At 69.0% G+C, this 23,574-nt stretch overlaps 3 protein-coding genes across 5 annotated transcripts; 2 read left to right on the top strand and 1 right to left on the bottom strand.

Moving 5' to 3' along the window:
• Positions 1–61: 61 nt before the first annotated feature.
• On the top strand, positions 62–5,262 carry SLC25A10 (solute carrier family 25 member 10). Of its 2 annotated transcripts, XM_027471596.3 has the most exons (12): positions 62–220; positions 1,955–2,074; positions 2,191–2,305; positions 2,385–2,433; positions 2,774–2,815; positions 2,971–3,014; positions 3,458–3,528; positions 3,628–3,720; positions 3,996–4,073; positions 4,153–4,209; positions 4,649–4,725; positions 5,009–5,150. In XM_027471596.3, exons 1-11 carry the CDS (start codon positions 131–133, stop codon positions 4,721–4,723), a joined length of 834 nt encoding a protein of 277 aa, XP_027327397.1. In that variant the 5' UTR covers positions 62–130; the 3' UTR covers positions 4,724–4,725; positions 5,009–5,150. The 2 variants fall into 2 exon arrangements, with proteins under 2 accessions (XP_027327397.1, XP_027327396.1); XM_027471595.3 differs by lacking the exon at positions 4,649–4,725 and having other exon boundaries at positions 5,009–5,262.
• A 2,518-nt stretch (positions 5,263–7,780) lies between these two features.
• On the top strand, positions 7,781–17,163 carry GCGR (glucagon receptor). Of its 2 annotated transcripts, none has more exons than XM_027471594.3 (14): positions 7,781–7,936; positions 13,278–13,434; positions 13,635–13,731; positions 13,859–13,966; positions 14,137–14,258; positions 14,350–14,456; positions 14,529–14,682; positions 14,788–14,908; positions 15,007–15,067; positions 15,308–15,377; positions 15,496–15,584; positions 15,805–15,943; positions 16,061–16,102; positions 16,185–17,163. In XM_027471594.3, the coding sequence occupies exons 2-14, from the start codon at positions 13,384–13,386 to the stop codon at positions 16,479–16,481; spliced, it is 1,458 nt and encodes a 485-aa protein (XP_027327395.1). In that variant the 5' UTR covers positions 7,781–7,936; positions 13,278–13,383; the 3' UTR covers positions 16,482–17,163. The 2 variants fall into 2 exon arrangements, with proteins under 2 accessions (XP_027327395.1, XP_027327394.1); XM_027471593.3 differs by having other exon boundaries at positions 7,782–7,936; positions 14,749–14,908.
• Positions 17,164–21,140: 3,977 nt separating this feature from the next.
• MCRIP1 (MAPK regulated corepressor interacting protein 1) lies at positions 21,141–23,438 on the bottom strand. Its single transcript, XM_038165287.2, has 5 exons — positions 23,296–23,438; positions 23,157–23,203; positions 22,951–23,069; positions 22,774–22,872; positions 21,141–22,641 (listed from the first exon to the last, which is right to left on the bottom strand). Exons 2-5 carry the CDS (start codon positions 23,162–23,164, stop codon positions 22,577–22,579), a joined length of 291 nt encoding a protein of 96 aa, XP_038021215.1. The 5' UTR covers positions 23,165–23,203; positions 23,296–23,438; the 3' UTR covers positions 21,141–22,576.
• Between the last annotated feature and the right edge of the window lie 136 nt (positions 23,439–23,574).

The following is a 23,574-nucleotide window of genomic DNA, read 5'->3' as shown; positions in this document are numbered from 1 at the left end:
CCCCGGCGGGCACCGCACGGCCGCAGCCGGGCCCTGCCCCCGCCCCCCCCCAGCTCCGCGCGGGGCCTGGCGCGGGCGGCGGCGGCGCCGGTGTGGGCGGGCGCGGGGCGGGGCGCGCAGAGCGGCGCCGATGGCGGAGCGGCGGGTGTCCCGCTGGTACTTCGGGGGGCTGGCGTCCTGCGGCGCCGCCTGCTGCACCCACCCGCTGGACCTGCTCAAGGTGGGCACGGGGCGGGGGGTGCGGGGGGGGCTACCGGGAGGGCTCGGGAACGGCCGCCGGGGGCCGCGGAACGGCTGCCCCCCGGGAACGGCTGCCGCGGGGACCCGGAACGGCCGCCGGGGGATGCGGCTGCGGGGTCCCCTGGGACCGGGGGCGCTGCAGGGGGGCGCGGGGCCGGGGTGCGGGCGGGCCCGGTGGGGTTGGGCTGCCCCGGGGCCCGCCGGGCTGCGCGACCGCCGGCTGCGGCGTCCCCCCGGTGCCGGGCGCAGCCGGGACCCGGACCCGGACCTGTGCTGGGGCTGCGCGGGGTCGGGGCGGGCAGCCCCCACCCAGTCCCCCGGTGCCCCCGCAGGCCTGGCTCCGGGGCGCCTGGAGGGGCTGGGGCCGGGTCCCCCTGGTGCTTCCCCCGGGGCTCCCCCGTGGCCGATGCCGGGAGCAGCCCGGGCCGGCACCGGCTGCCCCGGGGCGTTCGCAGCTGGGCGCTGGGCGCGGGGCCGCCTTTGGACCAGGACTCCGGCCGCGGGGCCGGTGCCAGGTGTGGAGGAGACCTCTGAGCCTGGTAGGCAGGGGTCCAAGGGCACCGCTCCGTGCCTGCGGACCTTGGCCCCTCGGCGGCCCCACCCAGCCCGGCCGGAGGTCGCTCGCGCCCCTCTGGGGTCCTCGGAGCTGGCCCCGTGCGGTGCTGACCCTGGGGCTCCCACCGGGTCCCACTGCCCTGGGCTGCCCGCAGCCCTCACCCAGCTGTGACACCGCCAGCTCTGGTCCCTGAGATCCCAAACCCCTGACTGGGTGCAGGGCCCCTTCCCTGCACGTGCAGGGGATGGAGGCCACGCTCCCGCTGTGTGTCCCACGCCCCGGTGGCAGCGGGGTGTCTGTAACGGGAGCCAGGCCCGGTCCCCGCCGGGGGCCCTGTGTTTGCTTTCGTTTGGTCTCCTGGGGCCTCTGACCCACGTGCGGTGTGTGCAGCACGGAGCTGGGGGTGCGCTCAGGACGTGCTCCGGCAGAGGCTGGCGCAGCTCCTGCGCACGAGGGCTCTGCTGCAGCCGGCCCCGGGGCAGCCCCGCTCCCCCCCCCGCTGCTGGGAAGCGCCGGGGCGCCCGGGCTGCAGCCGGCGGTGGCAGGGAGCAGCCCAGACCCAGAGCAGCACCGCGGGGCCGTCTTCTGCCTGTGCCGCTCCTGGGGCCGGCAGGAGGAGGAAGCTATTTCTGGAGGCCTGCGTGGCGAGCGTGGAGGGCAGCAGGAGGTCACGGATTCAGCGGTCCTGTCTGGTTCCCTCCGACCAAACCTGTGCCGGTTGCTTGCTTGCTCACGTGCTCCTGGGTCCTCCCCCTCGCTGGTGCAGTCCAGGGCTTTTCTTGGACGGCTGGGCACCACGACTTTGTCTTAGGACACGTTCTTGAGGCCACCCAAGCTGGCGGCCATGTGGGAGGCAGGGACCGGCAGGTGCCTCACACTCCGCCTTCTCCGGCGTCCCCATCCCCGCGCTTCTGGGCTGGGCCAGGAAAGGTTCCAAGCACCGCGTGGGCGTGCGGAGCCTGGAGCTGGTGCTGTTTGTAGGGAAGCTCCTCATGGGTGCTGAGGAGTTCCCCCAGCCAGCACCGAGAGCTGCCCCACGGGCTGCCCTGCCTGCAGCACCACGCGGCCCAGGGGGGCTCCCACCCCTTTCTGCCCAGCCCATGGGGCCGGGCTGTGGCAGCGCGGGGCTGGTGCTGACCCTGCCAGGCTCTCCCCCAGGTCCACCTGCAGACGCAGCAGGAGGTGAAGATGCGCATGATGGGGATGGCGATGCGCGTGGTCCGCACCGACGGCTTCCTGGCTCTGTACAACGGGCTCAGCGCCTCGCTGTGCCGCCAGGTGAGTGCCCCGGGGCTGGCACAGCACGGCGCTGCCCTCCCAGCCTCACCAGCGCCCCAGTGGTGCCGGGGCAGGCAGGCAGCCAGCAGGACGCGGCAGCTCGTTCTCTCCTGCAGATGACGTACTCCTTGACCCGTTTCGCCATCTATGAGACTGCGAGGGACCGCTTGGGCCAGGGCAGCCAGGGGCCTCCCCCCTTCTACCAAAAAGTGCTCCTGGGTGCAGTGGGAGGTGAGCGAGGAAGAGGGACCCTCGGCCCTGGCTCCCTCTGGCCGGAGGAGCCCCGACCCCAGCTCTCCTCTGGCCGCAGGTTTCACCGGCGGCTTTGTGGGGACCCCGGCGGACATGGTGAACGTCAGGTCAGTGCTGCTGGCACCTCTGGCACTGCTGGGGAGGGCCGTTTGCTGCCGGCTTGCAGCTGGGGCACTGGGCTGCTGCCCGTGTGCCTGGCTTCTCTCCTGCCCCAGCCCCCCCGTGGTCCCTGGCCCGGTCCTGGTGGGGATCTGTGTGTCTGGCAGGCCGAACGCGGCTCCTGCCCTTCAGCAGGGCCCCCGAGGCGCAGGCCTGGGGCAGGTTTCTCGTCCCTTGGGACAGAGACACTGTGGGACCTCTGCTGGGCCTCCCCCCACAGCCCTGAGCTGGGGCCTGCCCCCCTGCCCGGTATCCCCCCCCCGCAGCCCCCCATGCTCTGCCTTGCAGGATGCAGAACGACGTCAAGCAGCCGGCCCACCTGCGGCGAAAGTGAGTGGGGTGCGGGCCCTGGGGTCCGGGGGATGTGGGGGGGCCGCGGGGAGGCAGCGCTGCACCAGCAGCGGTCGGGAGCTGTGGGAGCCAGCGGGTTGGGGGGAGCTTTGGGAGTCCCCAACCCTGACACCTTCCCCTCTCACCCCTTGCAGCTATTCCCATGCCCTGGATGGCATGTACCGCGTCCTCCGGGAAGGTGAGGCTGTGCCAGCCGGGGGGGAGCCTGCCCGGGGCCTCCTCCATCAGCAGGAGCGGCCACGGGCACATGGCTCTGTGGGCGCTCACTCAGTGTGGGGAGGGAAAGGGCCAGAGGGTGGCAGCGGGGCCGGCGAGCCGAGGCTGTGCAGGGCCAGCATCCCCCCGACATCTGGTGCGGGCAGGGAGGAGGTGGCTGCCTGCAGGGAGCTGCTGGGACAAAGCACGGAGCTGGAGCAGGTCGGGGGGGTGAATGGCAGGGGGAGAAGGCGCTGTGCTGGAGGAGGCTCCTCGCTTGGGGGTCCGGGGTATTCGCTGTTGCAACACACAACGGCACTTAACGCGTGAGGGGTTTAGGGGACAGATCAGCGGGGAAGGAGGCTCCCTGGGGGAAGGGAGCGTGAGTAATGTGCCAGGACCGTGCTGATCGCTGCCTGTCCACAGAGGGCTTGAAGAAACTGTTCTCAGGAGCTACGATGGCATCCAGTCGAGGGGCCCTGGTCACTGTTGGGCAGGTAGGACGGTTCTGCTGGGCAGCAGTGCCTGGGGAGGGACAGGACAGACCCTGGCACAGCAAGGAGGGGCTGTGTCACTAACACGCTGTGTCTTTGCAGCTTTCCTGTTATGACCAAGCCAAGCAGCTGGTTCTCACGACTGGGTTGCTGTCAGACAACATCTTCACTCACTTTCTGGCCAGCTTCATTGCTGTGAGCAGGGCTGGGTGTGGGGGAGGCAGGGCTGGGACTGGGTTTGCCCGCAGCTGGGCTCAGGACCCCGGGCACGGCTGCCAGAGCTGCGTGTCAGGACTCTGGTGAATTTGGGCTTGGTGCTGAGGCTCCTGTGCAGCTCCCAGCATGGACTCAGACCCAGGCTAGGCTGCGGGCCTGGCCCTCTCCCCGGTGACACGGGCCATGCCAGCAGCCAGCGGCCTGGGTCTGCTCTGCCAGCTGGAGCTGGTGACCCCCCACCCACCTCTCCGCAGGGCGGATGCGCCACATTCCTGTGCCAGCCCCTGGACGTGCTCAAGACGCGCCTCATGAACTCCCAGGGCGAGTACCGGGTGAGTGTGCGGCCTGCCCGGCCCCTCGGCGCAGCAGCCTCTGCTGCCGGGCACCTCGTCACCCCCCCTGTCTCTGCAGGGTGTCACCCACTGTGCCATGGAGACTGCCAAGCTCGGGCCCCTCGCCTTCTACAAGGTACCTCCCCGGGGCGCGTGGGTCGGCCTGTGGGGAGGCTGGGAGCGGAGGTGGCGCTCAGTGGTTGTGGAGCCAGAGCTTTCCAGGGCTCTGCCGCCTGCAGCCCAACTGCTTCATGCGCCAGGCCCTGTCCTGGCCCCGGAGCGCTGTGAGCCGTGGCCTCCTTTGGGTTCGCTGCCTGGGTCCGGGTTCTGCAGCAGCTCTGCTGTTGTTCGGGTCCCAGACAGGAGTGCGGGTCCTGGCAGCAATGCTCCGGCACTTGCTGACCATTGCAGACGCTGGTCGGTTCTCGGGCCCGAGGTGCAGGGCTGGGTGCAGTCACCCGTGTCACATCTCGCTCCTGGGAGGGCCCCTGAAGTGGGGTTTCAGACCCGAGGTTTCTTCCAGCTGTGGCCAGTCAGGCGCCCCCCGTTACAGCCTGTCTGCTCATCTTCCCCAGGCAGCGTCCATTCCCCTTCTGATCCGGGGGCTGTGGGATCTGACCCTGGCTTCTACCGAGATTCTGCCTACGTAGTGGTGATGCCAGCACTGATGTGTTTGGGGGCAGAGGGGCTCATGCATGCTGCTGACACCTGCGTGCACAGCGATGGCTGCGGTGCCTCCCCTGCTGCTCCGGCAGCCTCTTGCCTGCCACCCAGGCCCCGGCTGCTTGGGGCTCGTGCTGCATGCCCAGCCAGCCTCCCCCGTGCTTGCAAGTTCGTGCTGCTGCCCGTGGGCTGGGCTGCTGGGCACCCTTGGCCCCGACGGGGAAGCCGGAGGCCAGGCACGTGCTGACTCTTCTCTCACTGTCCCGTTCCAGGGCTTCGTTCCTGCTGCCATTCGGCTCATTCCTCACACCGTCCTCACCTTTGTCTTCCTGGAGCAGCTGCGCAAATACTTTGGGATCAAAGTGGTCACCTGAGGGAGGGCTGGACCCTGCCTTGCCCTGGGGGTGAGCGTGCAGGTCACCACCGGGATCCCAGAACCCTTCCCCCTGTCCGGGGCCAGGGCTGTTCCCCCTCCCCTCATCCCCACTCCCGTGCCTTGCCAGGGCCTGTGGCCAGCCGGTCCCAGGCTGCCCTTCCCTCACTCCCCCTCCATTCTCAGCACCTCCGTTACCTCTGGGCTGTCCTTAGGCCCCCTCCCCTCTGCACTCTGCTCTTTTTCTTCTTCTTCTTCATCCTCCCCTGCCCCGCTGGCCTCCAGGTCTGTCCCTGCCTCCCCCCGGCGCTGGCTGGAGAGGCGGGCTCAGCAAGGGGCCCTCGGCTCTGTCCCCACGGCCTCGTCCCGGGGCGGATGGGGAACAGCCCCCTGCCTCTGCCTGGTCGCAGCCTCAAGGGGCAGGGGCTGGGGGGGCCCTAATGCTTGTGACAGCGCCGCAGCCAGGGCCTGTGCAGGGCCAGGGCTCTTTGCTCCCTGCCTCTCCTGCAAGCAGCAAGGGGGGGAACGCAGGTTCAGCCCAAGGCACCGTCCCCTCTTTGGTGCCTCTGCCCCCCACCTGCTCCCCTCACACAGGCCGGCCTCTGCCTCCTCTCTCTGCTGCTCGGCTCCCCGGCCTCCCCCCACCCCGTGTCCGCTCAGCCAAAATTCACCAGCGCCCGACGGCCGCTGGGCTCTTCAGGGATTGTGCCTTATACCAATGATGACAGCGGGGGTGTGGGGGGTGCGGGGCAGCCGCTCGGCCGTGCTGCCCTGCTGGGGCGCTGCCGGTGACCACCCCGCTGCCAGCGCCAGGCGCTGCGTGCCCGTGGATCCCCCGGCCTCGGGACAGCACCCGGCATCCGTCCAGCGCCCCCGCAGCCTCGCCACCCCCCCTGTCCCTCACTGCACCGGGGCAGACCCAGCCCCGCACACCTCCCCTGCACCCTCCCTGCCTGGTGGCCACCTCGACCCTGCTCGGGGGGCTGCGGGCCCCAGCCCCCTGCTGTGTACAGCCCTGTGCAGGGCGGCTCTGAGGGATCAAAGAACTGGAATATCTGTGACCTTAATGTATGACAAATAAACAGCGGAACAAACACGGTGACCGGCATCCTGCTTGGGGGGGGGGGGGGAGGTGTGCCCCCTCCTGCAGCAGGGGGGCTGGGGGCGGTGGGAGCGCAGCGCTCGTGTCCCCGCTGCACCGAGCGGGGTCTCACCGGCTCCGTGCCCCCAGCCCCGCACAGGGGGGGCCGCGGGCTGAGCCCGGCCGTGCTGGGAGGGGGGGGCTCCCGGGCTGAGCCAGCCTCTGTCCCTGCCTCTGCCCCTGCTCCTGCCTCTGCCTGCTCGCAGCCCCGGCTGCCGCTAATTGGGCTCAGCGGGCGGCGCGGAGCCGGCCCGGAGCCAGCCCGGGACGGCGGCGAAGTGAAAGCTCGTCACCTTAACGAAGCCTAACGATGCGGCTGGCGCCGCCGCTTTGTTCCCGTGCCTGGCTCCGTGCGAGAGCCGCGGGCAGGTGGGCGAGGGGCGAGCCGGGCCCCCGCTCCTCCCGGCACCGCTTCCAAGAGGCCGGGCGGGAGGGGGGCTTTGCCCCGCGGGGCCATGCCCCGAGCTGCGGAACCCCCCCGGTGCCCTCCCGCCGCCGGAGGCACGGAGCCTCCGTCGCGGAGTCCGGGGCCGCCTCCCGTCGGTGCTCGGCCCCGCTCCGCGCACCACGAAGCGGGAGGGGGCCGGGGGCTGCCGGGGGCTGCCGGCACTCTGCGCTCCTGCCGCCGCTCCCGGCCCGGCCCCTGCCCCGGGCTCGGCCCCCGGAGGGGCGCCCGGTGCCCCCCGCCCGCCCCGGTCCTCTCCCCGCACAGCCCCCCCCGGGCCTGGGGGGCTCGAGGCGGCCCCGGGACCCCGCGCGGGGTCGCAGCGGGCAGCCGAAGGCAAACGCGCGGTGAGCCCCGGCCAGGCTCCGGCCCCGGCCCCGGTGCTGCGGGGGGGCCGCGCTGCGGGCCGTGGTTACCGGACCGGGCTCCAGCAGGACGGCGCGAGGCAAACACGGACCCGTCACCGCCAGCGGCGGCCGGAACGAGAGGGTGGCGGCAGCTCCCGGCCGCCCGGCGGAGGCTCGGCCGGGCCCCGAGGGGAGCAGCCCCGCTCCCGCGGGCAGGAGCGGCCGGCAGCGGGCACCGGAGCCGGGAGGCGGCGGGGCCTCGCCTCCTGCCAGAGCTGGGACGGGGACACCGGGCGGTGCCGAGGGACCCGCTGGGACCGCGGGGGAGCCGGGGGGACCGGCGGGCCCGGCCACCGCGGCTGGGGCCGGGGAAGCATCCGCGGGGCACCCCCCGGCGGGAGCTGTACCGGCGGAGGCACGGGCGGCCCCATCCCTCCCCCCCACCGGGGCGGTGCGCGCCCAGCTGCCCCCGCCCGGCCCCGCCGCTCCACCGGCAGGTCCCGGGGTGGTCGGCACCGGGGCGGAGCGGAGCGGAGGAGCCGACACCGGAGACCGACGGCAGCGGCAGGCGCGGGTGCTCGCAGCTCTCGGGCGCTCTCACCGGTGCTGGAGGAGCCTCGCGGCAGAGCCGAGCACCCGGTCCGGGGGCACGGGGCCGCCCCCCCGATCCCCTCCCCGTGCCAGCGGGAGGAGCGGGGCGGTGGGAAGCGGCTCCTCGCCCGCGGTCCCTCCCCCCGCGCCGGTCCCTCCCCCCCGAGCCGCCACCGCCGCCGTCGTCGCGGCTCCGGCAAAAGTTTTCGCCGGAGCGGCCGAGCGCACCGGTCCCGGTCCCGGTCCCGGCCCCCGCCAGCACCGAGATGCGCACGGGATCCGCCGCCAGAGCAGCCCCGACAGGTACGGGGGGGGGGGGGGGGAGCGGAGGGAGGGAGGCGAGCGCCCATCCCCGCGGTCTCGGGGCTCCCGGACGGCACCGGCGGACACGGCGCGCCCCGACGCGTGGCTCTGGACCCGGCCCGGGACCGCTCGGCTCCGGGGCCGCTGCTCGAGCCCCGGCGCTCCGCAGCCGCAGCTCCCCGAGCCGCCCGGTGCCGGCGGGGCTGAGCCCCTGGGCGAGGGGTGTCCGGTCCCGGGGGCGTCCCGCGGGCCGGGCCCGCTCCGGAGCCTCCAGCCCCCTGGGTAGGGCTCAGCCGCCGGGCACCCGGCGCTGGCGCGGCCTCCGTGCTCCCCGGGAAAGCGGCACCAGCCGGGCTCGGGCGCAGCGGGAGCATCTCCCCGGGCAGCCCTGGGCAGCGCGGTGCCCGCTCTTCTCCCCGCGGAGGGCACGGCAGAGAGCGGCTTTCTTGGTGGCACCGAAGCCGGGGACCCTTCGCCCCCCTCGCAGCGCTCCCCAGGCTCCCCGGGTGCCGCAGGGGCCCGCTGCGAGTGCCCTTTGTGACTCTGTCCCGAGCTCTGCTGTGTCAACACGGCGTTGGTAAATGGCTTTGTTTAACCAGGACATGTCGGGTATGTGACCTTGCCGGCCTTGTGGTTGCATGCGCATCTCCAAAGCAGCAGCAGGGCTCACCTCTGCCCGGCGCTGAGCTTCCCAGCCCACCTGCTCCCTGGGGTGACGGGGGAGCAGGGCATGCCGGTGCCGGGCTGGCTCAGGCACAGAGGGCAGAGGACGGGCGGCTGCGGCTGCCCAGCCAGCACTGGCCGAGCCCTGTGTCCTCCCAGCGCCTTGCTGCACACCCTGTAATGTGTCTGCCTTACCCCACACAGCACTCAGCTGCACGCATTGTGGGTGTCCTGACCCATGACGAGTTCAGCTGTTGCCCCTGTGATTTCCTCGGCTTTATCTGTGCATCCGCGGGAGAATTCAGGGCCTGCAGTACCCCTCCTCGTCGTGTTAGTGCCGCCCCAGCTGCGAGCTCCTGTCCTTCCCACCAATCCTCACTCCTTTCCACACACTGTGATGCAGATTTTTTTGTTCTGTTGCCTGGAGAGGGGAAGAGAAAAAAGGCTGAGCGGAGAAGAGGCAAAATACGGATTAAAAATAGTTAATGAAAAAATGTGACCGCAAGCCCTGAGCAGCAGTGCAGCGTTGAGACCAGCTGCGGAGCACAGCTCTGCTCTGTGCACCTCTCTGTGCCAGGCACAGGCAGAGGCAGGGGCTGGGAAGCCAGCAGCAGGAGGGGTGGGACTGCTCGTGTCCCCCTGTGCTCCTCCAGCGTATCCTGCCCGGCCCTGTGTCCCCCACAGGCAGGGCCCCAGTGCCTTCCAGGGGCCCGCGTGCCGGGGTCTGTCTGTCCTGGTCCAGGGAGCCTGGGGAGCTTGGCCAGGAGCGCTGCCTGCAGCCCTGCACCACCACCGTGATGCTGCCTCGGGATGGGGGGAACCCTCCTGGGACGGGGCTGCTGCAGGCACCTTGTGTCACTCACCACCGAGACACCCAGACCCCAGCACAGGGACGGCCGCGGCGCTCATCCGTGCCATGAGCTGGGCTGGGGAGGCAGGTGCCGAGCTCCCAGTGCAGGCACACGCACACACGCCTGCCTGCACTGACCTTTTGCTAGGCTTTTCCCAGCCCTGCGCTTCCCCTGCGACACGGTAACCACACGTGTCACCCGCTGCGTCTCTCGCGCTGTCCTCCTGTGCTGGGTTTTTCACATCCCCACTCACGCAGTGTGATGAACGAGACAAACCCGTTCCCCGGAGCTAAAGCCCCTCTCCCAGAGCCCCGGGCAGCGGGTTTATCTGCCCCCTTCTTGGCTGCACCTGCAGACCACTCCTCTCCTGTGCTGGGAGATGCCCTTCCCCTTCTCCTTCAGTGCCAGGGCAGTGCTGGAGGTGATGCAAACGGCGTTCGTCCTAAAGGCACAGGGGCTAAAAACATTTGCTTGCATCCCGTGTTTCTGTTGACGAAAATGCTGTCAGGGCTGGTTTAGGTTTTCTTGGTCCAAAGTGACACAGACCCCAACGCTGTTGGTGCCTCGTGACGTCGGCTCTCTCCATGCCGCCGCTCCGTGTTTCAGAGCCACGCAGCTCTGTGCAAACGAGCCGTGGTCTTGCAGCCTGCGAGGTGCTCCGGGCAGCTCAGCAGTTCCTCTGCCACAGAACTTCTGTGTGCTGGTTCAGAGGGGAGGTGGCGGCTGGGGCAGTTGTGGGTCGCAGGTGGGGAGCAGGAGGCGTCCCAGAGCTCGGGGCCGGGGCACAGACAGGGGCAGCACCGGGTGCGGGACAGCCCCCCCTGACCCCACACCTCCCCACCGCAGCCATCCCCGGGCACCACTCGTCCTGCTCACTGCGGCCCTGGGAAAAAAGAGGAGCAGTCGGCAGGACCAGGCTCACGCTGGCGTTGCATCAGCCCTGGCCTTCCACCGTCCCCTCCCCTGCCAAGTGCCGAAGCCCCTGCTGTGCCGGCTTGTAGCTTGGAGCTCAAAGCCAAGCCAGCCGTGGAAAGCGCTGCATTAGCGCACTGGGGGCTAATCCCTGCGCCTGGAGGGCAGCAGCCCCCACCGCCGCCTCCTGAGCTCTCGGAAAGCCGCGCTCCCACCCCAGCCCCTGGGATCAGGGGGGTGAGAGCCGTGTAGAGGGACCGGGCTTCAGGTGGCTGCGCCAACCTCCCCGGCGCTTGTGTGGGGCTGCGGCTGTGCCAGAGCGCTGCCAGGTCACGTTGCAGATGCCCATGAGTGTCCCCATGGAGGCTTCACCAAGCCATTGATCCATGTAGCAACGAGCCGCAGCGATCCCAGATGTGGGGCTCGTGGCCTTGTCCATGTGATGGCAGCCCCAGGGGGGCGAGGGGGTGGGCAGGGTGGCGTCAGGCCAGCGGCAGGGGCTGCACACCCTCAGGCTGGGGCACCAAATCCCCAGGTGTGCAGCTTCCTCCGGAGCCGGATCCCTCTTCCCTCCTCTCCAGTTGTAGGCACAAAACCTCCCTGCTGCTGCGCTCGGTGTTTGCAGCCCGGCCTCTGCGGGGGTCAGCAGCCGCAGGGCCGTGACACAGGGACACGCTGCATTGCCCAACGCCAACATGGGGCAAAAGTCCCCTGCACAGCCTGTTCCGGAGGCTGCAGCCCCCGGCTGATGCTCCCACCTGAACAGCAGCTGCTGGGTGCCCACGGCTCGGCACAACGGGCACCCACAGGGCCTGGCAGGTGGGACATCAGGTGGTGGGGCTGGGGAACACATTGTCAGGGGCCCCGTGGGGCTGTCACCCCTCCTGAATCGCTCCCTAACCCTGCAGAGCCAGGACACCCAGCCCTTGGTTCCTCTGGCACGCCTGTACACCTGCTAGAAACCTCAGCGTGGGGTGACCGAGCGGTGGGGTCCCCCCGCCCCGCAGCCCAGAGGGGAGCGGGGTCAGCGCAGCTCCACGGGCAGCTGGGGCAAAGGACTTGGGCAGGGCCCGCTGCAGGGCCAGGGTGCGGCGGGGGCCCCGTGCCGGAGGAGCGTGACCGGCCCCGTGCGCCAGAACCCCTCACCCAGTGCAGTCTGCCCAGCTTGGCCGCAGCAGGGCCCCGGGGCCTGGGGACCGGCTGCCAGCCAGGGAGGGGAGTCTAGGGCAGAGGCCTCCCCACCACCAAATCCCACTGCAGGCCGCTAAAAATAGAGGCACCTCTGCCCCAGAGCTGCCTGCCCAGCCCGGAGAGGGGCCGCACTGCCTGCACGTCGCTGCTCCCGGTGTGGGGATGCTCGGGGCAGGGCCGGGCACCTGCAGGTCCCCGCGGGGCCACGCCGCGGGTGGCAGCACAGGGGGGCAGGTGGGGATGCTGTGGGACGGGGATGCTGGGGCAGGCAGGTGGCTGGTGGGCACCCACCGGGGCAGGTCCCCGCTGCCAGAGCCCAGCCACGGGGTCCGTCTGTCCCCGGCGGCCGCGCCGTCCGTCCCGGGCTGCCTAAATAAGGCAGCGAGCCGGCAGGTCCGGCTCCCCGCGCCGCATCTGGAGCGCCATGGGCTGATTAATGAGCTTCTCAGGCAGCCGTTGCGACATGGCAAGTGGGTCTGCACGGAGGAAACATGACTTTCCCAGGGATAAAAATAGGCACGAGCAGCGCGGCGAGCCCTGGGAGCGGCGGCGGGCCGGGGAGCACAGGAGCACAGCGCTCCTGCCGCTGCTGGGGGAGGCCGGGGCTCGGTGGTGCTGCAGCATCTGCAGTGGCCGCGGCACTGCCCCCACCTCAGCTGCCCTCGTGCCCCGTGGCCACGCCATGGGGCTGCCCACAGAACGGCCCCTTGTCGGAGGGGCTGAAATCCCGCTCAGGAGCCCCGTAACCGGCTTAGGGTGGATGGAGAGAATTACGGCTCCTCGTGCGCCGAGCTTTGTGGGTGAGCTCCCAGGCACCGCGTCAGATGAGGCTCCGCGTTGCTCACCCAGGCTGGGAGCAACGGAGCCAGCAGCAGAGCAGCCCCGTGAGCCGGGGATCCCTGCGGGTTAATGGTTAACCACCCCGGGGCTGGCAGCATCCCTGCCGGATCGGGCTCCGCCACCTCCACGGCCACCTCAAAACCCCGCGGGTGCTGAGGCCGGGGGACCATGGGGCGAGGGACCGGGTGCCCCAGCCATGGGCTGAGCTGGCTCTGGGCACTGTGGCCACCCCAGGGCTGTCCCAAGGGCCCGGGCACCTCCACAGGCACCCAACCTGGGTGTAGATCCAGAATCAGCGATGCTGAGAGCCACAGCACCACGGGGTAGAGGGGAAGGGGGCAGCTCAGGTGAGGGGCGTTCCTGGCTGCCTCTTGAGATCCTGGGCTCTCGGGGGTCAGCACCATCACAAAGCCAAGCACCAACACCAATACAGGGGGGCCTGGCCCATGTCTGTGAGTGCTGTGTGGCAGGGAGGCTGTGCCCCTGGCTGTGGCCATGGGGAGGCTGAACACATGCACCCCATGGCAGGGGTGTAGGAGGGAGGGGATGGCACGTCCTGCGTGTGGCTGTGCTCCTCTTGCTCAAGGCTGGTGAAAACGCCAGCCCGAGGCACGCTGGCTGCTTGGTGTGCTCTAGGAAGGCAGAGAGGCGACTTGGCCACTGTCACAAAGACATCCTGGGTAGGAAATGGCAGGTGCTCAAGGGCTGCAGTCTGCTGGGAAAGTGCACAAACAAGAAGGTGAAAGTCAGAGGCAGGTGGGCTGACAGAGGATGGGGCCACGAGTGTGGCGGTGTGAGCGGGGGCTGCTCCCTGCAGCACATCCCCGGGTTGTGCCCTGGGGCAGGTCCCACCACGCGTCCCCATGACCCGTCCTCTCCTTCAGGGTCACCCAGGCACCAGGGCCCTCACCCCCAGGGCAGAGGAGCTCCTGAGGGCCAGTAGGAAGCCAGGCCCCCTGCTCCCTATGCAGCTTGTGGCCCAGCGAAGGGATGTCCCAGCCACGACTCCTCACCCTCCTGCTGCTGCTGCTCTGCTGCCAGGTAAGGATGGGAACCCCCCAAGGAGCCCCTCACCATGCCATGCTGCAGCAGCCACTGCCCAGCCCTGCCACCCACATGGCACGGCACGGCACGGCACGGCACAGCTCTTCAGCCCATGCCTGCCCACAGCCATCCTTGAACCCCGGGGCCAGTGGCCGCCTGCCCCTGCCCAGCCCCGGTGACCTCTGTGCTGTCCCCAGGGCCCCTCCGCCCAGATCACAGATTCCCTCTTTGAGAACTGGAAGGCCTACAAGGAGGAATGTCACCGCAACATGAGCCGGATGCCTGCGCCCACGGGTGAGAGCGGGTGCCCCACGTGCTGCCCCGGCCGGGATGGGGACCCCAAGAGGGCGGGCACAGGGGGACAGCGGGGAGCCTCTGTGGGTCATCCTGGAAAGTCCCACCATGTCCCACCCCTCCGCAGAGCTGGTCTGTAACCGAACCTTTGACAAGTTCTCCTGCTGGCCCGACGCGCTGCCCAACACCACCATCAACGTCTCCTGCCCCTGGTTCCTGCCCTGGTACCAGAAAGGTGAGGGCACGGCATGGGGCAGGGCCAGGCGCGTGGGGCAGGGTGCGCAGCTCTGTGCGTGGTGCTCGTGTGCCGTGCACGCGGCTCCGGCCACCTCCCCTGGGCCGGCGCGCGGAGCCCGGCCGCGGCTGGGGGCCCGCAGCAGCCCCGTGTCCCCCCTCTCTGCACAGTGAGGCACAGGTACGTCTTCAAGACTTGCGGGCCGGACGGGGAGTGGGTGACGGGCCCCAAGGGGCAGTCCCTGCGGGATGCCACCCAGTGCCAGATCGACGCCGAGGACCTGGAGGCGCAGGTGGGCAGGGCTGGCAGGGGGCTCCGAGCAGCCCCCCCACCCCGTGCTCTACATCCCTACACCCCACCCTCACCCGCGCCTTCTCTCCCAGGAAAAGTTTGCCAAGACCTACGGCAGCTTCAAGGTGATGTACACGGTGGGCTACTCGGTGTCGCTGTGCGCGCTGCTGCTCGCCCTGGCCGTGCTGCTGGGCTTCAGGTAGGGGCGCGGGCAGGGGCGGGCAGGGGCGGCGCGGGGCAGAGCACTGACAGCGAGCCGCTGCCTCCCCAGCAAGCTGCACTGCATGAGGAACTACATCCACATGAACCTCTTCGCCTCCTTCATCCTGAAGGGCGTCTCCGTGCTGGTCATCGACGCCCTGCTGAAGACGCACTACAGCGACAAGATCGATGACTACAACGTGCGCATCTGGCTGAGCGACGAGGTGAGTGGGGGGCCAGGGGGGCCGCGGGGGCACGGGGGGCCGGCAGCCCCTGACCCCTGCCCGCAGGCTGCCGCAGGCTGCCGGGCGGCCACGGTCTTCATGCAGTACGGCACCGTGGCCAACTACTGCTGGCTGCTGGTGGAGGGCATCTACCTGCACAACCTCCTGGTGGTGGCCGTCTTCTCCGAGCGGAGCTACTTCACCCTCTACCTGTGCATCGGCTGGGGTGAGTGCAGGCAGGCGCAGGCTGCGGCGGGCTGGTGCCCCGTCCTCACCCCCGAGCCCGTGCCGTGCCTCACCTGCCCCTCCCTGCCTCCCCCCCAGGGGCACCCATGCTATTTCTCATCCCCTGGGTCGTTGTGAAGTTCCTCTACGAAAACATCCAGTGAGTACAGCCTGTGCATGGCACCACAAGGGGCATGTGGGGGTGTGGGTCATGGGCAGGCGTGCGTGGGACATGCCATGGGGGGACAGCCCCGGGGAGGCTCTGCGCTGCCATCCACGTGCGGGGAGCACGGAGCAGGGCTGCAGCGCTGGCTGGGCTGCGTCTGCCGACACCACGCTGGGCTCCAGCAGCCACCCTGGCCAGGGGCTGCCCAGCAGTCCCCGTCCCCCTCCTCCACAGGTGCTGGAGCACCAACAACAACATGGGCTTCTGGTGGATCCTCCGCTTCCCCGTGTTCCTGGCCATCCTGGTGAGTCCCCAGCCCGCAGCTCTGCCTCTGCTCAGCCCTGGGCAGGGGACAATGCTGGCCGCCCTGTCCCTGCCGCCACCCTGCTGGCCCCTCACGGGCTCACTCTGCTCTGCTGCAGATCAACTTCTTCATCTTCATCCGCATCATCCAGATCCTCATCTCCAAGCTCCGTGCGCACCAGATGCGCTACACGGACTACAAGTTCAGGTGGGCGCTGGGTGCAGCCCCGGCCCCGCACTGTCTGTGCACAGTGCACGTGCTGGTTTGGGGTGTGTGCGTGTGAATATGTGTGCGTGTGTGAGTGTGTGTGTGTGCGTGTGCGTGTGTGTGCGCGCGCGCGCGTGTGTGTGTGTGTGTGTGTTTGTGTGTGTGTGTGTTTGTGCGCACAGCCCCTGGCCCCGGCGCTGACGCTGGCCCCTCCAAGCAGGCTGGCCAAGTCCACGCTGACGCTGATCCCCCTGTTGGGCATCCATGAGGTTGTCTTCGCCTTTGTCACGGACGAGCACGCCCAGGGCACCCTGCGCTACGTCAAGCTCTTCTTCGACCTCTTCCTGAGCTCCTTCCAGGTGAGCCCAGCTCAGCCGGGACCGGCCACGGGGACCCTCCCTGCTGGGAGGGACCGGACCAGGGCCAGGGCTGGGGATCACCTGCGCACCTCTCACACCTCTCCTGCCTCCGCCCAGGGGATGCTGGTGGCCATTCTCTACTGCTTCGTCAACAAGGAGGTGAGCAGCTGGGCGGGGAGCAGGCAGCTGGGGGCCTGGGGGGCCGCGGGCACAGGACCAGGCTGATGGCGGCCGCCCCCAGGTGCAGTCGGAGCTGCTGAAGAGGTGGCAGCGCTGGAAGCTGGGGAAGGACCTGGCGGAGGAGTACAAGCACACCTACAGCCACGCGCCCAGCGCCCGCAACGGCACCGGCAGCGCCTGCGAGAAGCACCAGCTGGTGAGCGGCTGTGCCAACGGGCTGGGGCGCAGCCCGGCCGCCTCGCGGCCCCCCACCCACTACCTCGAGAGGAGCGGCCACGGCACCGCCGAGCACCTCGCCCTGGGGGACCGGCACCACTGCTATGAGTTCCCCGAGACCACGGCCGAGAGCCACTTCTGAGCCTGTGGATGGACCGGGAGGGCTGCACTGGCCCTTCTGCGGCAGACTGAGCCCGCTGCGGCGGCCACTGCCTGCCCCCCCGTCCGGCCGCCCCCCGGTGCTGCACGGGGCCCTGCCTGCCCGGCGAGGACGCTGCGACAGGCTGGGGTCGTGTGGGACAGTGGAAGCGCCTGGGGCAGGCAAGCGGGGCCTGGACCTCTGTGGGAGGGGGCCAGGGGCTGAGGGGAGACCTGTGGGGCTGGGGGATCTGGGGGGGTGGGGGGGGTGGGGGGGGTTCATCCTGTGGTGCTGCTCTTGTGCGCCTGCGAGACCCTTTGCGCAATGGTGTAATTTATCTGTCGTAATTGTGTAAATAGGTGTGGGCCCGTGCCGGGCTGCAGGGCCAGCTCTGAGTGAGCCTCTCTGTGGGGAACGGGGTTGGGGGGACCAGGGACACTGCGGCCCCAGAGCATGCCCCTGAGCACCCCCAGGTGCTGGGCACAGCCCTGAGAGCGGGATGGGGCCCATCGCAGCACCAGGAGCTGCCACGCCGCCTGCCCTCCAGCCCCACGCAGGTGAGCGAGGCAGAGCTGAGGGGGCTGTGGGCTGCAGCCCCCCCTCAGCAGCACATGTTCTCCTCTGGCTGCTAATCAGCTCTGTCCTCACACCGCCAGGAGCCCTTAATTAAATCATTTGGATCTGCCCCCTGGGCACCCGCGCTCTCCTGGGAGACGGCACAAGCCTGCGGTGGCCGCTGCCGGCGCTGAGCACCACGAGCACTGCGGGGCACGGGGCCGTGGGGCATGGGGCCGCGGGGGGTTCCACACCCAGGGTCCGGGAGTGGCGCCCGCACGGCCCCGCAGATCGGACCAGAGGCAGCCAGCGCATGGAGCAGCGCGGGGGGCCGGCACCCTAAGAGGCTTGTGCCTCGCACATGAGCGCTAAGCCCGGATGCCGCGGCTTTAGGAACCACAACCGCTTTGTGCGGGGATTAGCCGCAGTCATGGCCCCACGCCGGGGGTGCACCCTGCTGACGGGGGGCACTGGGACAGGCAGCCGGCTTCAGACACCTCCACGGCCCCGCGAGCCCCGGGCACGCTGCAGGACCCACACACACCCAGCACGTGGGGCGTGCCGAGGAGGCGACGCTCGGTGCCGTGCCCCAGCAGCCATCCTCAGCCCCACGCAGCCCACAGACCCCCCCCAGCCGAGCATCGCCCCCATGGCCCTGGCCCCAGCCCTGCCTGAGCCTGCCGGGAGCCAGCCCTGGGCACGGTGAGGGCAGGGGCCTGGCGCGCGGTGGGGAGGGCCTGCCCATGGCATGGGCCCCGGCTGTGTGGTGCTTGGCTCCTGGCAGCAGCGGCGTGCCGGGCACGCAGTAATTTTCCTCTGTTTACTTCACAAGTTCCCGGCTGCCCCAGCTGGGCCCTGCTCTGCTTGCCCACCGTGTGGCCACTCCAGCGCCAACTGGGGGCCGTGAGGCCCGAGCTGTGATGGCCGGGGCGGCCGGGCTGCAAGACCCCGGTGCCGGGGCGGCAGTGCCCATGGGGGAGTGGTGCCATGGGGCCACGTGGGGATGGGGACAAGGCCGGGGATGGGGTGAGGATGGGGATGGGGATGAACCCTACCCAGAGCTGTGGTCCTACGCCAGCCAGGGCAGCCCCTAAGCAGACACGAGCTGCTCGCCCCCTTGGCTGTGGCCGCCACCGTGGCCTCCTGACGCGGTAACAAGCCTAATTGAAGCAAATTGCTGGAGCACGAGGCGGTTTCTGGGAAGGTAAATATGGTCATCACGCGGCGCCGGGCTCAGTGCCTGTTGCTCCAGCATTGCCATGGCAACTCCCCCCTGTCCCCCCCGCCATCCCCTCACAACACCACGACACCCTGATGGGGCCAGGCTGGCCCCACAGCACTGGGGACTTGGGGACCCCGGCACCCCCCCACCGGCAGGATTCCACTGGCACCATGCGGTGGCTGCGGCTCCCCCAGCACCCCAAGGCACCCCCAGCCCATGGGGGCCCTGTGGCAATGCGGGCACCCAGCAGCACCCCCTGTCCCCAGAGCCGGGGGCCAGCAGAGCTGCCTGTGTGCACACAGGGTCCTGACACTCAGACCCCACACACGCACCCCCCATAGCGCTCACACACACACAGAGGCACAGGTACACAGAGTACAGAGACACACACACACACACACAGACACACACACACAGACACACACCTGAACACATCCATGCTGCACACGCACTCACAGCCACGCTCACCCACACGCACCCACTCGCCCACCACTCTGCCGGGTCCGGTACCCGCAGCCCCCACCCAGTACACACAGCCCCCAGCCCGACGGGGCTGACATTTGTGGGCAGAGCAGCGCAGCGATGCGGCCGCTGGCGCCTGCGGGTTCCCATGGCAGCACTGGACGGGGACGTTCCGTGCTGGCCCCGCGCCGCTCGCCCACCCACGGGCGCCCCGGCAGCCGCCACCGCGGCACCAGCGCTGGGCGAGCCCCCAGACACGGCCCCGGCACCCCGGGGAGAGCCGGCTGTTTGAGCGGGGCTGAGCGCCGCTGCTACGGAGAGGAGCGAGCAGCAGAGACAGAAGACAGGGGAGAAACTGCAACCTGGGAGCGGTACCCGCGGGGTGCCCCCCTCCCCGGGTCACGGCGGGCAGCCCCCCGGTGCCCGTGAGGCCGTGGCGCTTGGCCGCCGCCCGCCCGCAGCAATCCTCCTGCTTCATCAAGGTAATTGGAGACCACAAATTGGTCTTCTAAGTAGATTCTGCCCGTTACCATTCTCTCTTCCCACTACTTAATTCAATGATACAACACATACCTCTCCTCCTCCCACAACTTAATCTAATGATAAAAACCGCATCCGAGTCACGGCGAAAATAAACCGTGGCCAGGTCCGGTTTTTATAGGTAAACAGCCCGGTCTCACTGCCTCCGGCCTCCCCCCTTCGCAGGGGCTCCCCCCGAGCCTGAACTTCACACTTCCTTTCTGCTGTTTCACCGCGGTCACCCCGTGGTTTGTTATTAGTCTTTATAAAAATCGCCTGTTTATAAAATCATTTTTGTATGACATTTCATTAGAGCCTGCCTGAGTGACCGCCTCGCCTCCAGCTCCACAGCGCCCGAGCCAAGAGAAAAACAAGGCAGAGGCCGTCGGGCTGGGCTGCCAGAGCCCCGCACAGCAGCGGGCAGCAGCTCCCCATGGCCGTGGGGATGATGGCAGCACGGTGCTGCCCGGGGTCTCTGCTCGCTGCTGCCCGGGGTCTCCACACGCCGCTGGCAGCAGGGGCCCACGTGCAGGCATGGGGCCGACCCACCCGCCTGCACACACACTCCCCGCAGACCCCTGTGCCTTGCCTCGGGCTCTCTCAGCTCCATGACGGTGGAACGGGGGCACAGCCACAGCCCAGCCTCGTGCTGCTGGCAGGGGTCAGCCGAGCAGCAAAGCCCAGAGCCAGCACAGGCGCTCCCTGCCTCCCCCCCTCTGCCCAGCGCACACCCATCAGCTGCAGCACCCAGCAGACCACCAGCAGAGCCCCTCGCCTCCCCTGCAGGCACTCGAGGCAGGACAATGCAGGACAACGCACACAGTGCAGGAGAAGGCAGCTCTGTGCATGTTTGGGGCCCCCAGAGCCAGGGCAAGCCCGCTCGGCTGCCGTGCTCCTGGGACATGGGGCTGAAGCCTCCAGCACATCGCACAAGCCCCTGAGAAGCGCTGGAAGTGCTGCTGCTCACAAACAGCCCTGAGAAGCTCCAGGGAAAGGCCCACCCGGCAGGAAAGGCCAAGGGAGACGGGCCGTGAGGGCAGTGACCCTAAATCCTTCGCTGCCGCTCCCGGCAGAGGGCACCTCCTGCAGGGCCTGGGGTGGAGCAGGGCCCCGGGCACCACGCGGCCAACACAGCTGGCACGCGCCCTCCTCGGCGATGTTTTGGAGATGGGAGGTAAACAGGGTCACTCCGCAGCACGGAGGTGCACTTGAGGAGAAATTCTAGCAATGCTAAGTATAGTTTAAATGCCATTAAAGCAGGGGAGGGAAAAGGATACGAGTGTATTAATAGTCTCAACATTTAAATCTTTGGTCTAGCAGCAGCTTCTAGGATGCTGGCTCACAGGAGGGCTGCCAGAGCCCAAGGGCATTGTGCTACCAGCTCGCAGTGAAATTAAGAGCCCCAAGCAAGTGCGGGAGCAAGACCCCTTCTGGAAAATAAATAAATAAAAGAGGTGGATTCTGTTCTCCACCTTACTTGTCCTCAGGACTTGTCTGAAGGGGCATGGAAAACCCTGCCGCTTATTGTCAGCACTCAAGTCTAAAATGGGAAGCGCAGGGTTTGAGCGACAAAACAGGAAAAGTTCTGAACTCTAAAAAAGGGAAGAACAAGGGCGCTACACCAGACAGGCTGCAGGCACAGGCGGGCAGAGCAGCGAGGGCTCAGCAGGGCACGGCCCCGTGCACCAGGTCCAGCGCCCACGGCAGCGACGTGGCCGAGGCCTCTCCCCAGCACCAGGCACCAGCACTGCCAGGGGCACGCAGGGGCCGTGCCGGGTGCCACCGCCCCGACAGAAGCCCCCGGAGGGCAGCAGGCAGCAGCGTGTCTGGCAGCCACGGCCCCCGAGCTGACGGATGCTGCGGTGTGCAACGAGAGGAGCAGGCAGAGCCACGCAGAGGCAGACTCAAAAGGACACAAGCTTTTATTTACAACACTCCTCAAGTGACAGACAACAGAAAAAAAAGAAAAAAAAGAAAAAAAAAAGAAAAAAAAAGGGAACAGTATAGCTCAATGACAACAAAGGAAAGTTAACAGCAACCACAACTCCCCTGCACCCTGCATCCGCCACGAAGCCCACTCGTGCTGGGCAGAGCCCCAGCAGCCCCCTCCCACCAGCTCTCTGAGCTCAGGCAGGCAGCAGGCGGCTCCCACAGCTCCCCGCGTGTCCCAGGGACAGCGAGCAGCCCCGCGGCCACGCAGCTCTCTGCCCGCACGGCTGAGGGTGCAGTCACTCTCCCTTGCGCAGAGGTGGTTAGGCAGAAGGAACCTGAGCCTTGCCAGGGAAGCCAATGCCCACAGCGAGTCAGACCTGCTCACCACAGCTGCCACACTGCAGCGCTTCTGCCAGCTGTGGAGGCCAGGTCTCTTCAAAGGGTGCGTGTCTGGAAAGCTGTGTTAGTGCTAGAACAGTGAGGCATCGCTCAGGCAAGGATGGAAATAAGCTTCTTTCCACAAAGTCAGCGCCAGCCCCCCCAGCCCCCTTCCGCCACCTTCTGCATTGCTGCCAGCGCACTGAGGCTGGGGGGAGCTGAGAGCAGCCCAGCGCTCCCCCTCCGAGCACCTCCAGGATGCTTGGGGCTGGGGCCAGTGCTGGTGCCCTCCTCTCCCTCCACCTGCAGGGAGAGAGGAGCAGCTTCATCGTCAGCACCGCAGGGACCTGGCCCAATCTAAGCACAAGGAAAATCCGGCATCGGATATGGACCCAAGAGCTTTGGCAGCACTGATGAGTCCCAGGCATTAGCAGCCCGGGTACAAATTAAGCCCTCCCACCAGGGAGCCAGGAACAGGCAAAGTGTGCCAAAGCAGCAGCAGCCAGCTGCCAGAAGGTGCTGAACTACCTGGTGTTGAACTGGGGCCACCTGTCTCGAGGCACAAGGTCAGCACCAAGTCTCCTTCATTCTCCCCTTGGCCTGCTCCAGCAGCTGTGAGCCTTTGGTTCGCAGAAGGGAGCAGAGAACTGGCGCTGCCGCTACTGACAACACAGCTACTCGGCTCTGCCCTGCCATACGCCAGACCCCAGCGAGCCTGAGTACGCAGCGCGCCAGGGACAGAGATGGAAGGAGAATAAGTGACCTGTGAGCCCAGCGTGAGGTGGAGGAGGACAGCTGGAGGCCAGAGAAAGCTGCAGGTTAGGGGCTGGTATCTTTTACAAGGGGCTCCGGATGCCTTCGGCAAGCCCCTAAGCATCTTGGAATTCAGGTAGCATCGAAGCCAGCCCCGAAGCCGGCCGGCTCTCCACAGGCAGAGTACAGTAACCAGAGGAGGAAATCAACACAAAAATCTCAAATTAAATCTGCTTGAGGACCTTGGGAGACAGCCAATCCGCGCCGAGGGCCCGCCTTAGGACTTCTTCGCGTCCTGTGCGTTCCTCCGCTTCAGATCGCTCAGGTCCACGGGCTTGAACGCTGCCGGGGCGAGAGGGGAGGGAGACACTCGGGCGGCACAGGCCGCGCCGCCGCCGCCCCCCCCCGCCCCGGCCCGGCCGGGCCCCGCCGCCGCCTCCGGCCGCAGCCAGCGGGGGGCGCCGCGGCGCTCACCTTTCAGGCTGGGGTTCGGCATCTTCTCCACGTACTCCTCGACCAGGCCGCGCTCGGCGCCCATCTGGCTGCGCAGGTCGCGCTCCACGCACTGCCAGGCTGCGGGGACACGAGACGGGCGGCTCGCCGGGGGCACCGGCCGCCGGGAGGGCCCCGCGCCGCCGCCCCGCCGCTCACCCTCGTAGATGAAGCGCACGTTCTCCTCGTGGGCCGGCGTGAAGAGCTCGCCGCCGGCGCCGGGGGAGCGCGGCCCGCCGCTCCGCTTGCCGTTGTACACCACGCGGGACACGGGGGAGCTGCAAGCCAAGCGCGGGGCTCAGCCGGGCCGGGCCGGGCCGCGGCGGGGCCCGAGGGGCCCGGGGCCGGGCCGGGGCGGAGCTCACCTGGCCATGGCGTCGTCCGTGCGGCGGCGCGGCTCGGCTCGGCGCGGCTGCGGGGAGAAAGGAGAGGGCGGCCAGGCCAGGCCGGGGCTAGGCCGCGGGCCGCCCGCCGCCCGTCGCCATGGCAACGCGCGCCCCTCACCTGGGCCCGGCTCCCGCCTCCGCTCGCCCTCGGGCCGCCACGGAAGCGCCGCAGCGCGCAGGCGCGGCCCCGCCCCGCCGCCGGCCCGGCCCCGCCCACAACAGCGCGTCACCCGGCCCCGCCCCCGGCACGGCGCGCGCTCGGCCCGGCCCCGCCCCTGCGCCGGCCCCGCCCTTGGCCTTAGCCCCGCCCCTCCCGTTGCCACCAGCCCCGCCCCGTCCCGTAGCCCCGCCCCCTCCCTCTCAACGGGCGCCGTCCCTGCCCTGAGCCCCGCCCCTC

Source organism: Anas platyrhynchos, chromosome 19 (genome assembly GCF_047663525.1).
Source record: "Anas platyrhynchos isolate ZD024472 breed Pekin duck chromosome 19, IASCAAS_PekinDuck_T2T, whole genome shotgun sequence".
NCBI classification, from domain to species: Eukaryota; Metazoa; Chordata; class Aves; order Anseriformes; family Anatidae; genus Anas; species Anas platyrhynchos.
The sequence above is the reverse complement of the archived record's forward strand: the minus strand, read 5'-3'. Positions and strand labels throughout refer to the sequence as shown.